The 17,052-nt window shown below is 43.0% G+C and overlaps 1 protein-coding gene across 1 annotated transcript; it reads right to left on the reverse strand.

The window, feature by feature from the left end:
- Nucleotides 1-1,015: 1,015 nt before the first annotated feature.
- Nucleotides 1,016-3,792, reverse strand: LOC121595579. The gene is made up of 3 exons (XM_041919647.1): nucleotides 2,569-3,792; nucleotides 1,494-1,932; nucleotides 1,016-1,021 (listed from the first exon to the last, which is right to left on the reverse strand). Exons 1-3 carry the CDS (start codon nucleotides 2,688-2,690, stop codon nucleotides 1,016-1,018), a joined length of 567 nt encoding a protein of 188 aa, XP_041775581.1. The 5' UTR covers nucleotides 2,691-3,792.
- Nucleotides 3,793-17,052: the final 13,260 nt, after the last annotated feature.

Raw genomic sequence — 17,052 nt, forward strand, 5'->3', positions numbered from 1 at the left:
CCACAACGCTGTGGATGTCTTTTGTTTTGCGCGTTTTCATTTTCGGCATATTCAACAGTTCGTTTACATACCGCTTTTTCAAAAGATATTCGTTGGCGTATCTTTTTCTAACGCCTTCCAAGCGGCTTCATACGCCGAACCACACATAGGGAAAGCGTCCACTACCCGGAACGCCTCCTCCTTGAACGCACGCTTCAGATACATTATCTTTTCGGTATCCGTCAAACTATTGTTTTCATGGACTGCCGTTTTGTACAAACTGTAAAAAGGCAACCATTCATCATAATTTCCCGAAAATTCGGGCAGCGCAAGAGGCGGTAGCCGAACCTTTGGTTCGTCCAAAACACGTACTGCCACTGCACTGTCACTTTCTGGACGCTTCAACTTTTCCTCGAATTGCCCGATCAACAACATGCACTGCTCGTCGATTTCGTCCACCAGCTCTTCATTTGCTTGGACTATTCCCTCGATCGAACGAATTTCACGGGTTACTTCTTGGAATTGTTCCCAACACGAACAAACACGTTTCAACCTTGTTGGAACATACATTGCGTCACTTTGTGCGTAACTTTGCAAAAACACTTCCTGACGCTTCAAACACCGGATTATGCCATCACGCTCAGCTTTTTTCACTTCTAACACCGCGTTGGGCTCAACGAATGCTCCTGTCTTAGGACTCCTCCTGTCGAAGGAGGAATAGGACGAATGCTCCTGTCCCTCGCCCGAGGCTCCCCTGACCATCTTCTTATCCGACTCCGTAGTGTGGTGTTGAAGTAAGGATGCTTCTTTCACCAACACTGTATTAATTGCGGTTTCCAGATCTTCATCTGCGAAACCACGCAACTCCTCATCCGACTCGTCCGAGTGGCCTTTAGACGTTGCCATTTCACTTCACTAACGCAAAAAAAACTCCAAACAACTAAACCAAAACCACGCTAAACGATCACAATCACAATCCTGTGTCACGAAGCACCATATGTTTATACGGGTTTGATTATGTTTACTAGTTTTATTTTTAGTCCTACGTTGTGTTACAAAATTACAAGTTTTAGTGAAGTTAAAGAAAAAAGGCTGAACAAATCCGTGGTGTTTAAGTGTTGCGCACAAGCACGACTTTCTTGTCTCGAGTTCACGAAGCGTCTGTCTTCTCCTTACAAAAAAATGGTAGTGATGAGCATCACCGCGGAATCGATCATTCCATACGGATCGGAACTGTATCCCTCACTGAGCTGTCAAAGTATGACCCAAGCAGCAAATTCTCCTAAACAAAATGTATGGTAAATTCAAATCCAAACATGGCGCCCCTCTAAATTAGGATAAATTTACCCCTCAATTGGAAAAATACAAATCTTTGAAGTTGGTCGGGTATAACTGCCTTTCTGAGTACGCACTTTAACTACTCGTACAACCTGATCTGGCCCTACAAAAGTCTTCTCGATCCTTCCCATTGGCCATTCACAAACTGGCACATTATCCTCCTTCAAAAGAACTACCTGTCCCTCTTCAACTCTTTTAACAGGCGATACACGTTGCCCATAATTGTGTAGTTCACTTAAATATTCTCGCTGCCATCGCTTCCAGTGCAGCTGGACCAATCGCTGAATCAGTTCATAACGACGCAGAAGATTTTCAGGTTGATTGGAGACATCCTTCTCGGGTAACGCCGTCAGGGGTGCCCCAATCAAGAAATGCCCTGGCGTAAGGACATTCATTTCCGACGGGTCTTCGGATAGTGGCGTCAAAGGACGACTGTTCAGCTGCGCCTCGATGTGCGTTAATACCGTTGTCATCTCAGGAAAAGAAAGTCTCTGGTTGCCCAGCACCTTCCGCAGGATCCGCTTAGCAGACTTTACGGCCGCCTCCCACAAACCACCGAAGTTCGGAGCATGTGGCGGGATGAAGTGCCACTCGATGTCATCTTGGAGAGCTGCATTCTGGATACGCTGTTGATTCTCTGGTTCGTTCAGGAGTTCATACAACTCCTTCAGCTCACTGCTGGCGCCACGAAAGTTGAGCCCATTATCCGAGTAGACCTTGGATGGAAGACCACGCCGGGAAACAAACCGACGAAACGCTGCCATAAACGCTGCCGTCGATAAGTCCTCCACCAACTCCAGATGTATTGCTTTCACCGAAAAGCAAACGAAGACTGCCATGTAACTCTTTTGCGCCGCCGCCCGCCGATGCACCGGTCGCAAATAGAATGTTCCACAGTAATCCATGCCAACCACTGAGAACGGTCGAGAAGGAGTAGCGCGCGATTCCGGTAGTTGTCCTGAAGGTTGTGTCACTGTCGTGGGTGCCGCTTTGAAACAAATAACACAGCTTCTGCAAACGCCGTTCACCACGCTCCTCCCGTTGATTGGCCAAAATTCTCGTCTCATAGCTGCCAACGTTGCTCTCGGATCACCATGCATAGCTCGAAGGTGGTACACACGTGCCAGTAACTTCGTCAGATGTGCGCTGCCAGGTAGAATCAGAGGATGCTTCTCCGTATAAGGAATTGCTAGTTGTGACAAACGTCCACCAACCCGCAACAATCCTTCTTTATCCAGAAATGCTCCCAATTTCTTCAATTTAGAGCTCGGTGGAATGACACCGCCACTCGATAGCTCCTTTATCTCCGCTACGAAGTGTTCTTGTTGAAGCATCTTCACTAAAACCATCTTAGCTGCAACGATTTCAAACATAGTTAGACACTTACTTTGATACACTTCGCCGGACTTTTTGCATCCTTTTACAAATCTGAGGCAGTAGGCTGTCACTTTGAGGCATCTCCAAAACTGCGAAAACCTCTCAGCCCATTCCTCAGTCTTTTCGCTGCTAACTGCTACCAAGACCTTTCACTTCCTTTCAAGGTCGCCTTCGTCAGGGGGATCTAACGGCATCGACTTTATCCAGTTGTCCTCTGAAAACATCAACCAAAAAGGTCCGTGGAACCACGAAACTGATACTATCATTTCACTCGGAAGCGCCCCACGAGAAACGATGTCCGCCGGATTTTCACTGCCTCTGACGTGTAGCCATGTATAGCCCTTTCCATTTTTCTGTCCCACCGACACTCGGTTTGCCACAAATGTAGCCCACGTGTAAGAAGGTGATCGCAGCCATTGCAAAACAATTGTGGAATCCGTCCACATGAAGGTTTCAGCCTCCTCCATCTTGAGCGCTCTGCCGACACACTTTCTCAAGTTCGTAGCTAATACTGCTCCACACAGCTCTAGTCTGGCAAGACTAATTTTCTTCAAAGGGACGGGCCTGGATTTCGCTGCTACTAGCTCCACTTTGACGTTACCATCGCCGTCCATTGATCGAAGATAAACACAGGCACCATACGCCGCCTCTGAAGCATCGGAAAAACAATGAAATTGGACACTCACCGGATTGCTGATAACCACATGCCGTGCAAATTTGATTTCCTTCAAACAGGGTAGCTGATCTTGGAACTGGTTCCACAGGAGTTCCATTTGCGTCGGTATTGGTTCGTCCCAATCGTCGGTAGCTATCCACAAAGCCTGCATCTGGATCTTCGCCCATGCGGTAACTGGTGCTAGAAGGCCAAGAGGATCGAACAATCTAGCCACCATGGAGTATACGCGTCGCCGGGTCCATGGCTCATCAGATACAGGAATGCTAACCTCAACAAACAATTCGTCATCTTGGGGTTGCCAGGCTATTCCCAAGGTTTTTACCAGCTCCTCAGAACTCAGCTTCACTACATTTGCACGTGGCCAATCGTCAGATGCCACTTGTGCCAGAACAGCAGATGAATTAGAATTCCATTTTTGCATATGGAATCCACCTTTCGCCATAAGTTTTATCAATCCATCAACCAGCTGCCGTGCTTCTTCTTCATTGTCTGCTCCTCCCAAGAAATCGTCCACATAAAAATCTTGTAGCAACGCTTGCTGAGCTCTAGGGTAGGCGTCTCCTTCGTCAATCGCTAGCTGCTTTAAAACCCTGGTTGCTAAGAATGACGATGGAGTCAGACCAAAAGTAACACGCTGCAGCTCATACACTTCTATCGGCAATGCTGGATCCTCGCGCCATAATATACGCTGGTAACGCGTATGCTTCGGATCTACTTTTACCTGTAGATACATTTGTTTAATATCCGCCACCAATGCCAATGTTTTCATACGAAATCGTAATAATATGTCTAATAATGAATTCTGAATGACAGGCCCTTTCAGTAAGGCTTCATTAAGCGAAACACCATTCGATGTTTTGGTGGAACCATCGAAAACTGGCCTTACCTTCGTGGTGGTGCTAGCTCTTTTGATAACCGGGTGATGAGGTAGATAAAAACTCTGCTGACGGTCATCGCCGGTTTGCTGCAAACTGCAGAAACCTTTTGGTCGCACACTGCTTTGACTCGCCTAATGGCTCACGCTCGCCAATCTCAAAAGGCAGATTAACTACATACCTGCCTTCGTCGTCACGATGATGAAATTGTGCAAAACTCTCCTCACAATCCTTCTCCTGTTGCGAAAATTGAGGTTTGTCTGGTAGCTCCTCAATGGTCCAAAAACGCTCCAAACATTCCGTCAAATTTTCCAACGACGGCTCAGCGGTGACAAGGTGACATGCGGCTTGCTGGTTCTTCGGAAAACTTGTTCTGCCAGACGCAACCCAACCAAACACAGTCTTCACGAAACCCGGGTGATCACTAGTTGCTGGAACAATTTTACACTCGTGCTGAAGAATGTCCACAAAATACTCCGCACCCAATAACAGATCGATCGGTCCCTTCTTGTAAAAATTAGGATCTGCTAACACCATGTTACCCGGCAACCTTTACACATCAAAACGCATATCACCCCAAGGCTGATTTTCCGTAATATGTTCGAGCACTACAAAATCAACTTGTTGCATGAACGTTCTTCCTTCCGATGATACTAACGCCTTTGCCATTTGGGTATTTTGCACACCGATCTTTCCTATACCAGTAACTGTTACCGAACCGCGCACTTTGGGCAAACACAAACGTCGACAAAGATCTGCTGTCATGATGTTGATCTGCGAACCATTGTCCAAAAGGGCTCTAACGGAAAACCATTTTCCACCTTTTCCTTGAATACAAACAATCGCTGTTGATAACATCACTTGCCCATGCGTAGACGATTTCAGCGCAGGTAGCGCGGCTAACATACTGCTAGCCCCCGCGGACACTTCTTGCTCTTCTTCTTCACCTGACACTTGTTTCACTTGTTCGATTGCAGGCATGCCTTCTTTGTGAAGCAAAGAATGATGGCGTTTTTTACACGTGCCGCATCGACCTTTAGAAAGACACTTGCTCGCAAAATGGCCAGGCGACAAACAATTTAAACAAAGCCTTTTCTGCATAGCCACCTTCAACCTGTCATCGATTGTTAACTCACCAAACGACCTGCACACCACAATGTTATGCTGTTTGCTACACTGCGCACATTTCGTTTCTCCTTTGAGAGCAAGATTAACAAAGCGACGATCAGATTTCTTCGTAACACCCAAACTGTGTTGATCAACCGCCATTGCATCCAGAACACGCGTTTCTCCAACTGCCGTTCCCAATTCCGCTGAGTTTCATCATCCAATTTTGACAAAAGAAGTTGAGTCAAAAGCATACCCCAACCACTGGTTTTTTCGCCAAGCTGGTCCAAAAGCTTCGCATTTCGCTCGAAACTATCCACAACGCTGTGGATGTCTTTTGTTTTGCGCGTTTTCATTTTCGGCATATTCAACAGTTCGTTTACATACCGCTTTTTCAAAAGATATTCGTTGGCGTATCTTTTTTCTAACGCCTTCCAAGCGGCTTCATACGCCGAACCACACATAGGGAAAGCGTCCACTACCCGGAACGCCTCCTCCTTGAACGCACGCTTCAGATACATTATCTTTTCGGTATCCGTCAAACTATTGTTTTCATGGACTGCCGTTTTGTACAAACTGTAAAAAGGCAACCATTCATCATAATTTCCCGAAAATTCGGGCAGCGCAAGAGGCGGTAGCCGAACCTTTGGTTCGTCCAAAACACGTACTGCCACTGCACTGTCACTTTCTGGACGCTTCAACTTTTCCTCGAATTGCCCGATCAACAACATGCACTGCTCGTCGATTTCGTCCACCAGCTCTTCATTTGCTTGGACTATTCCCTCGATCGAACGAATTTCACGGGTTACTTCTTGGAATTGTTCCCAACACGAACAAACACGTTTCAACCTTGTTGGAACATACATTGCGTCACTTTGTGCGTAACTTTGCAAAAACACTTCCTGACGCTTCAAACACCGGATTATGCCATCACGCTCAGCTTTTTTCACTTCTAACACCGCGTTGGGCTCAACGAATGCTCCTGTCTTAGGACTCCTCCTGTCGAAGGAGGAATAGGACGAATGCTCCTGTCCCTCGCCCGAGGCTCCCCTGACCATCTTCTTATCCGACTCCGTAGTGTGGTGTTGAAGTAAGGATGCTTCTTTCACCAACACTGTATTAATTGCGGTTTCCAGATCTTCATCTGCGAAACCACGCAACTCCTCATCCGACTCGTCCGAGTGGCCTTTAGACGTTGCCATTTCACTTCACTAACGCAAAAAAAACTCCAAACAACTAAACCAAAACCACGCTAAACGATCACAATCACAATCCTGTGTCACGAAGCACCATATGTTTATACGGGTTTGATTATGTTTACTAGTTTTATTTTTAGTCCTACGTTGTGTTACAAAATTACAAGTTTTAGTGAAGTTAAAGAAAAAAGGCTGAACAAATCCGTGGTGTTTAAGTGTTGCGCACAAGCACGACTTTCTTGTCTCGAGTTCACGAAGCGTCTGTCTTCTCCTTACAAAAAAATGGTAGTGATGAGCATCACCGCGGAATCGATCATCCCGTACGGATCGGAACTGTATCCCTCACTGAGCTGTCAAAATATGACCCAAGCAGCAAATTCTCCTAAACAAAATGTATGGTAAATTCAAATCCAAACAGTACGTTTTTCACGATACATTGTAAACAAATTAAGCAGTCAAAATATGCCCATGAGTTTGACACAAAGAGACAGAAAACACAATATAGGGGCACTCGAATAGGTGTATCACTTCTACGATGGCACCCTGTACATCCTGTCTCATTGACCGCTTCCAGCTCACGTATCCTGATCAAGCGGTACGTGTACCGGAGCTGGTACCATACTGTTTGGCAACTAGCTACCGTCGTAGCCAGCTGGCAGGCTATTTCCCCCCATACCCCGGCAGTCTGTCTTCTATTGTTGTAGAAGATATGTTCGCTATCCCAGAGCATGGGGTGCTCCGATACAAGTCGGATCAATTCCTATTTTTCCTTTTTAGACGAAAGCTTGCAAAACAGGAAAATCATTAATTTGTGTTGTGTATAGACATAACCTACTAAAAACTAAAAAAATCATAACTACATTAACTATCTAAAAACATTAACTACTAACTAACTAACTAACACATATAAACTAAATAAAAATCATCCAAGAAGCATCCGCTGTAAAGTAACGCTGATCAGCCTTTACTAGAGTTTTATAATAGAGATTTGTGCATTCCATAGCCTCACTCAGTAGACCCGTCGTTCGTAATAGGCGCCTCCAACTGCACTCTTTTCCCTTTCCTCCGATGCGACGCTCTCCTATTCCACAGCGGGTCGCAGCGTGTAAGAGGCAATTGGAGTCCCCATTACGCTAACTTTTTCCAAAAGATATCAATCAACAAAAAAAGAAAAAAGGATGTAATGAGTTATTTGCGTTTTTACAGAAATCAAACTGTTTTATCTACATACCATGCCATTTGCTTCCAACGATGCATCCACGGTTGCCCGCAGAAAATGCATCCGCCTGTAGCAGTACCACTTAGGAGGCATCTTGGAATCTGAAATTAACATCAATAAATATAAGCACGATTTAATGTGTTTTTTCACAATCATTTGCAGCGCGTCTAGCAAATAATTTTTATTTATTTATTTTATTTATTTATTTAACAAAGTTATCTAGCCATGCTGGCCTCCATTACTAAATGCTAGATTCTTAACCAATATAAACACTGAACTCATGAGCAATAAATAAATAACGCATGAGCAATAAAAATAAATAAATGAAAGCTGACCACAAAAATAAATTGATAAAAATAATAAGAATAATAATAAATAAAATAATAATTGATAAAATAATAAAAATAATAATTTCACTCGTCAGTAAAGGCTTCGCAAAGTTTGTTTTAGTACATTTACGCTTACGCTAGGATCGACAATGCAGTTAACAGAACTATACGAGCTAATCATTCTCAAAAGTGGATCATTAGAACCAAATACCGTAGACCTAAAATCAGTGCTAAATAGGGTACATTGCTTTAGATTCCTACTAGGCCCCTGAAAATTAATTTGTTCTGGAATAAACGGGGCGTCAATGTAATCGCTGATAAGCTTATGTATAAAAGTACACTGTGCCGTCATTCGTCTATGTTGTAGTGAGACTAGTCTGAATAGCAGACACCTAGCAAGATACGAAGTATACACAGATTCTCGAGACCATGGTAAACGGTAGTAAAGAGCGCGTGAAAGTTTTCTTTGAACTGCTTCTAGTCTATCGATTTTTTACTGCTGAGTTGGTGTCCATAAAATGCTAGCCAATTCTAGAATCGGTCTCACATTAGCACAATACAGTGATTTTAGGGTAAAGGGGTCCTTTAAATTTTTAGCGACACGTAACACAAAACTTAACAAACGATTTGCTTTAGCTAAACACAACTCAAAATGATCGTCAAACGTTAACCTGCTATCAAGCTGAACACCTAAATCGCGAACGCTGTTGGTCCGCGGAACTGAACTGTAAGCTATTTTGTAGTCAAAGAGAATAGGGGATCTTTTTTCTGGCGTTATCACGTTATCACAGAACATTTTTCAATATTAATACTCATGCTATTTAACTTGCAACAAGAGCTAAAGCTACACAGACAATTTTGTAGCCGAAGACAATCAGCGGTATTCGAAACAGTTGTGTAAATCTTTATATCATCGGCGTACAACAACTTTTGGCAGTCAGGAATTAGATTGATTATGTCGTTAATAAAGATGATAAACAGCACTGGTCCAAGGATGCTTCCTTACGGTACCCCTGAAGTATTAGTGAAGGGCGTAGAATACGTAGTATTAATCTTCACCTTGATATCACTGCTAGCTTAGGTAGCTTGAATGCAAAAGCACTAATGCGTCATTCACACCGTATTTTTTTTTTTAGTTTAGCAAGTAGTAAAGTGTGATTGACGGAACCGAAAGCAGCATGAAAGTCAGTATACAAGACATCGATTTGTTTTCCACTGTCGAGAGCAGGGGAGCAGGAACTAAGCAGGGATAGAAGATTAGTTTCAATGCTTCTGTTCGGTAAGAACCCATGCTGATCGAAGGAGATGACGTGTTTAAAACCGCTCAAAAGGGGACGATAAATAAGAATCTCAAAAAATTTACTTCTTGCACAGCGCATAAAGATTCCTCGGTAGTTGGCAATGTTGTTTTTATCAGCTTTCTTGTATACAGGGAACATAGAAGCTGATTTCCATTGTTGCGGGAAGCATTTCTGCTGCAAAGATTTGTTGCAAATGTTGGTCAGTACTAGAGTAAGAGCTCTTTGCAGCGTTTAAATACAGCACTGGGAATTAAGTCCGACCCAGCAGCGTATGTTGTATACGATAAGATACGTTGCCAACCCCTGGGGACGCAGTGGTGAGTGCCGCTCGGGGCTCGATTGTAAGGACGTGGGTGCAAGGAGATGGGAGTTTGAGGCTCTCTCCTACGAACCGTGACGGAGTACGGACGTTGCTAGTAGTGTGAAGAATTATTGTAATTGTATGGATAGTTAAAATAAAGAGTAAAAGTGTAAGCGATACACAACGTACGAAAGCTTCAGCTCTTATATTGCGCAAGAAACTTCAGCTTTACCAAAAAAGGGTAACAGCACATCAACGGCGTCAGATACCGAGGCGATCGCTGATACAGAGTTTGAATCTGACCGTTTATTTGAATCTGACCGTTCAAATAGACACATAGCGACAACGTCGCGCGCGATAAAAATAGCTCAAAATTTCACTCCGCGTAGATCAAAGTTGCTCTTTTGGCCCAGTCAACCTACATGCTTTTAGTTTAAAAACATAAAAAAATAGTTGAAATGTGTTCCAATCTATTCTTTGCGTTTGGCATTAATCTGGCTCGTAAACAAACTAGATAATTCGATTATTTCGGATGAAACAGAAATGTCGTGCGAGACGAGTAGCTCTGTTTACAAAATTAGCTACTTTTTGTCGCGCTAGACATCGTCGCGCGCGACGTTGTCGCTCTATGCATATTTGAATGGTCATGTAAAACTTCAATGTATCACTGTGACATTGGTTTACTAAACCTTATTTTGCATTTTTCTTGGTTATTTGTTATGTAAGGGTTAAGAAACTTAAATGGTGTTTTAGTGTAATCAGTTTTATTATGTCTGCTTTATTACGTGTACGTTTGTTGCTCTCCAGTCCTCAAGCACGTCTGCTAGATCATTCCCCAAGCAGCCAGAACTGTCATATGCCAGTGTTGCCAGCAACCTTGCCTATTACACGCTTTATTTTTTTACAAATATTTACAAACTTATTATTAAAGCTAATTATCCTAATGCACTTAGTCTAAACCTATCAATATGAATCTATACAAACTAAATACCAAATATTCTTGGAGCACGAACGACGCGTCCACTGCGAGTTTTGTATAGGTTATCTGTATCTGGCTCATCTGATTAGGAATCGTTATCTTCAAGGTCTTCATTTAATGTTGATTCTGAATCACTCGCTGTACAACACGTGTCATAATCAGATTCTGTCCCTGTATCTGCCTCAGTTGATTGAGTTTCCAATACCTCGGTATCTTGTGATTCTATGCTTTCAGTTGGCTGATATCTATTTTCAACGTGAGATGCGGCCATACCTATGGGTAAACCTACTCGAATCTCATCTTTTTGAAAGATTATCAGGCCTATTATTTTACTCGGATGACATTCGATTCCGTCGGAAACACTCAAGTCGAGCGGGAGAAAAATTGGTATCGTGTTCGCCATTCGAATCGATGAAGGTTTTGTGGACATTTTTGTTGTTGCATTAAACATCAGATTAAACATTATGAAAAAAAAAAATATTTTGAAGAAGTGCTGGATCCGTTTGTTTACACTCACTCCAACGGCCGGTTGCTTCGATCAACTGTCAAACACACAGATGCTAGAACAAAAATGTCCACGAAACCTTCATCGATTCGAATGGCGAACACGATACCAATTTTTCTCCCGCTCGACTTGAGTGCTTCCGACGGAATCGAATGTCATCCGAGTAAAATAATAGGCCTGATAATCATTCAAAAAGATGAGATTCGAGTAGGTTTACCCATAGGTATGGCTGCATCTCACGTTGAAAATAGATATCAGCCAACTGAAAGCATAGAATCACAAGATACCGAGGTATTGGAAACTCAATCAACTGAGGCAGATACAGGGACAGAATCTGATTATGACACGTGTTGTACAGCGCGTGATTCAGAATCAACATTAAATGAAGACCTTGAAAATAACGATTCCCAATCAGATGAGCCAGTTACAGATAACCTATACAAAACTCGCAGTGGACGCGTCGTTCGTGCTCCAAGAATATTTGGTATTTAGTTAGTATAGATTCATATTGATAGGTTTAGACTAAGTGCATTAGGATAATTAGCTTTAATAATAAGTTTGTAAATATTTGTAAAAAAATAAAGCGTGTAATAGGCAAGGTTGCTGGCAACACTGGCATATGACAGTTCTGGCTGCTTGGGGAATGATCTAGCAGACGTGCTTGAGGACTGGAGAGCAACAAACGTACACGTAATAAAGCAGACATAATAAAACTGATTACACTAAAAACACCATTTAAGTTTCTTAACCCTTACATAACAAATAACCAAGAAAAATGCAAAATAAGGTTTAGTAAACCAATGTCACAGTGATACATTGAAGTTTTACATGACCATTCAAATATGCATAGAGCGACAACGTCGCGCGCGACGATGTCTAGCGCGACAAAAAGTAGCTAATTTTGTAAACAGAGCTACTCGTCTCGCACGACATTTCTGTTTCATCCGAAATAATCGAATTATCTAGTTTGTTTACGAGCCAGATTAATGCCAAACGCAAAAAAATAGATTGGAACACATTTCAACTAATATTTTATGTTTTTAAACTAAAAGCATGTAGGTTGACTGGGCCAAAAGAGCAACTTTGATCTACGCGGAGTGAAATTTTGAGCTATTTTTATCGCGCGCGACGTTGTCGCTCTATGTCTATTTGAACTAGGCATGGGCAAAACGATTCTTTTCACTGCACGCGAACAAACTAGTTCGCTCACTAAAAAGAACCGAACGTGAACGACGATTCTTTCGTTCTTTTTTCATGGGGTTTTTATTCTCAAAGAACGCTCGTTATCTTTTTTATTTACCCACCATAGACGCATCCCAAATAGCCAGCTCGTACTTTATAGCTGATTTAGGGCTGTTTAAAGAAAAATCGTTCCGATGTCGTACTTTGTTGCTGACTAAGAGATAGATGGTACTTTGAGGAACTATGGAGCTTTTTAACAGGCACATGGTACTCTTTGAAACTTTGCGGCTGATTAGCACTATGTGTAGGGTTCATGATGGAACTTGAAGGCTTGTTAAGAAAGGGTACTGAACTTGGTGGAACTTTACCGTAGCAATAGACGATGCGCAATCTCAGATTGCGCATATATTTATCTGTCAAATGGGTCGGTTTGATATATTTATCTGTCAAAAAAAAATTTATATATCTCGGACATATAATCTTGAACATTTATGCGCAATCTTGGCGCAATCTGAAAATGTATGGAAATGACGTTTATAGCTCAGGGTTGGCTACGCGAAATGACTTATGTTTTGATAAAACGAATATATGCGCAATCTGAGATTGCGCATCGTGTATTAATACGGTTATAGCTTTTTAATGCATGACATCGGTACAAGGTGACATTGTCAAAGTGTCAAAGACGGACGCCGGCAATAATCTCATTGCTGCTGCACAAGTTAGATTCGTTAATTGAAGAATGAATATTGAGTGAAGTGATTGTGAATTATCAGTAAATTGTGTAAAATTTTGTGTAATTCATCAATACAAAGTATTTAAAAATATAAACATGTGTTTAAACGAAAAAAATCTTGTTGTTTATTTCATCGATGACGCTTGCTTGAAAATAAAACACAAAGAAAAATAATCCCTGTCACCGTGGCATAAGGAAGCTGCTTAGGCGCTGTTTGAAAGACCCACATAGAACTTTGATGCTGTTTATCTACTGCAAAAGGCGAATTATAGCAGCGATCTTTAGCGTGCCAAAATGTGCTGCTTAAGCAATTCTTGTTATTTGGGATACTGCAGCTAAAGAAGTACTCATTCTGCGGTTTAAACCAATAATTTAAAAATATTAAACACTCGACCCATCTGCTGTCTGATCAACACAAGTTATCGCAAAACCGACCAAAAACTAGCATGTAAAAACTAATACGAGCAAACATGTATCCAGCATTTATTGTACCCTATTCCTTGTACACACTCAAGGATTCTATAAAAAAAAACTACTTAAATATGGATCAACATGATGAGCACAATCCATTCAGTTCAGTTCATTCGCGAACAATAACGAATCCGTTTGAATGGGCTCGATCTATTGAATTGCATAGGTATAATTTACACACCAACAGAACACAGATCGAACACAAATGAGCCAGTTCGAACGCGTTCGATGAATTCAGTTGTGTAGGTACGATTTACACACCAACAGAACACATAACGAACACTAACGGATCAGATCGAACGCGTTCGATGAATTGAGTTGTGTAGCTACGATTTACACACCAATAGAACACAGATCGAACACTGATGGACCAGTTCGAACGCGTTCGACGAATTCAGTCGTATATTTATTTATTTCATATATTTCATATATATAACCGACGGACCAACGTGTCTAATCGGCAACCTTATAATTAAATTAAGGAGCATATAAATAAACCTCTAGTTATAAGCAAACATTAAATGTGACGTAGACGCAATTTCTCCTTGAACGTGGAAGTAGACATACTAAAATCGAACAAATCTAACACTTCATTGAACTCGAGGGACATACGTATAATAGGGTGTCCCTGGCTATGGTTGTTGCGGGTACGCGGTACACGGAGATGGAAATTGGATCTAAGAATCCGACAGGGAGCGAACAAATTGATGCTGGCTAGTAATGCCGGGGAATCGATCTCTCCGTTAAGGAGCCGGAATATGAAAAGGCATTGGGCGTTTTTACGTCGAGAGCAGAGTGGTTCAAGTCCGAGAAGCAGACACCGCTGATGGTAGGAGGCAGTGGCGGATTCAACGGTGCGCGGACTGAGCGGCCGCGGGGGGCCCCGACAATGTAGGGGCCCCGTGTATGGTAATTCCAGCATATAGAACAATGTGTACAGTGGTCTAAGCAAGAGCTTCTGTGCTAGTTAGGGGCCCCATGTATGAAGGGACTCATAAACTATAGGGGCCCAGTACAGGGATTCTGAGCACCCCAACCCCCTCCCCGCCAGCAAACCATGGAAGTGTATTTGATTCAAAACCTAATGCAACAATTTGCACCCCCCGTTCGACACCAACCTGGGGGCCTCCACTCCTTTTAACGCTTAGGGCCCCCAACACCCTAGATCCGCCACTGGTAGGAGGGCCGAGCGTGGTGGGATTGCCATGGAAGGAGTCGAACCGCGTACCTGGTGAGTCTCCGTTGAATGGCTTCGAGGCGATTGATGTCACCAACGCCAAGCGGGCACCAGATCGGGCAGCAGTACTCCAGGCACGACCTTACGATGGCACAGAAGATCGACTTGACGCACATGGGATCGGTAAACTCGCTACAGGTCCGCGTAATTAGACCGAGTAGCTGATTTTCCTTCGCAACAACGCTATCAATGTGAGGGCGAAATGACATCTTCTGGTCGAGTAGCACCCCCAGATCACGGATACATGTCGTGCGAACCAAAGCCGTGTTGAGCATAGTGTATGTAAACGAGATAGGGTAACGGGCTCTGCTGAATGATAAACACTGACATTTATCAGCACACACTTGGAGCGCGTTTCTGCTGCACCAGCTGTCGAGATTCTCAAGGATCATTTGAAGGCGTACACAGTCACTGTCGTTTCTAACTGGAGCGAATATTTTTACGTCGTCGGCGTACATTAGGTGTTGGCCTGGCGGTAAAACAAAAGATAGGTCATTTATATAGATGAAGAAGAGTAGCGGTCCCAAGTTACTCCCTTGAGGCACTCCGGAGGAGCTGGTGAAGGAGTGAGAGCGATGAGATCCTATGCTTATGTAGTACGAACGACCAGTTAAGTATGAACGCAGCCAGGTGATGTGCCAGTTCAGAAAACCGAGTTTTTTTAGCTTCGAGAGTAGAATATCATGAGAGATACTATCGAACGCAGCCCTGAAGTCAATATATACTGCATCAACTTGAGTACCACGATCCATGTGGTCGAAGCAGAAACCAACAAATTCAGCAAGATTTGTGGTGGAAGATCTCCTTGGGAGAAATCCATGCTGACTAGAGCTCATATAGTTTTGAACTGCTGTAATTAGCGGATTGTATAGAATGAGCTCAAACACCTTTGCACAAGCGCATAGGGAAACAATGCCACGATAATTGCAAGCATGAAGTCGACTGCCCTTCTTATGGATTGGAACCATTCGCGCGTGTTTCCAGGACGCAGGATACGTGCCACGCATAAGGGAATCAATAAATATTTTGGCAAGAATGGGTGCGAGTGATTGACGGCAGTGCTTCAAAATGTATGCGGGAATATTGTCAGGTCCAGACGATGTAGATGGTTTTATATCGCTGAGTGTGCGCGCAACTAATGATTCGTCAATTGTGGGTATAATTAAATCGATAGCATCCGATGGAGTATTGCGAGTGGCCTCTGCTAGTGTGTTAGGGTTGTGAACAGGAAGGGTGAATGCATCAGCGAAACGATTGGCGAAAGTGTTGCAGATATCGGATGTATCGATACTAGTTTCGCCATTGCAGCTCATTGACGGAGGGATACTACTTATATTGCGCCGTTTGTTCCAGAAGCTCCAGAACCGTGTCGGCTTAGAAAACAGTTGCCTTTCAGTATGGCGAATGAAGGAGCGGTAGAGCACACGATTTTGTCGACGATAATTGTTCAGTGCATCGAAAAAAATTCTCCTTTGCAGCGATGATCTCGTTCTACTGTAATCCGCGTAGGCTTTAGATTTTATTTTTTTCAACTGTCTTAAAGATGCATTAGACCAATCGGGGCCAGATTTTCGTCGAGCAACAGGAACGCAGGAGTTAATCGCTGAGCGCATAAAAACGCTAAAGAAATCGGTGGCTTCGTCGATAGTGGCAAAGTTGGAGCAGTCAAAATTGCGGTCAAACGACACAATAAGAGAATTCATACGTTCAACATTAGTTTTGCAGAAATTTCTATTGACTGTACTGCGAGTGTGACTGTTGATGGTGTGGGATAATTGTGCGGGATAGTAAATCATCATATCCAATGAAGGATGATGAAAGTCCTCACTGAGAAGTGGAATACTACAGTGTGTTACGTATGGGAGGGAGTTCTCTAGAGCCGAAGTACCATTCACAGAGTACAGATGTGTGATTGAGTCGCACAAAATATTGGTTGCGGCTAGGTTTGCGAAGACCAGATCCAATTGACGCCCAGATTGATTTGCAATACCACTCAAATGAAATAAATCGCTACTATGCAACCCATCAACGAAATCGGTATTAGCCACGGAATTGCATAAAGGTGCATAACGCATGACAGAATAACATGGAGAGTAATCAGTGGCTTCTGATGTATTAGTCAGCTCCCATCTGATGTTAGGTTTATTGAAATCTCCAAAGACGTATAATAAATCGCTCTCTTTAATGCTGCTTGAAATTTCACGTACACTATCATGTAAAGCGTTCATCACTGCGGGGTCATTCGCA

This window comes from Anopheles merus, chromosome 3R (assembly GCF_017562075.2).
Source record: "Anopheles merus strain MAF chromosome 3R, AmerM5.1, whole genome shotgun sequence".
Classification (NCBI taxonomy): Eukaryota; Metazoa; Arthropoda; class Insecta; order Diptera; family Culicidae; genus Anopheles; species Anopheles merus.

Excerpts from the sequence above, each read along its gene's own strand:
- LOC121595579 (XM_041919647.1), bottom strand. The coding sequence starts at position 2,690 with ATGTTTGAAATCGTTGCAGCTAAGATGGTTTTAGTGAAGATGCTTCAA. Across the intron at positions 1,933-2,568 it reads CCGAGCTCTAAATTGAAGAA|TGCAGCTCTCCAAGATGACA; the intron begins ATTGGGAGCATT and ends GCGTATCCAGAA.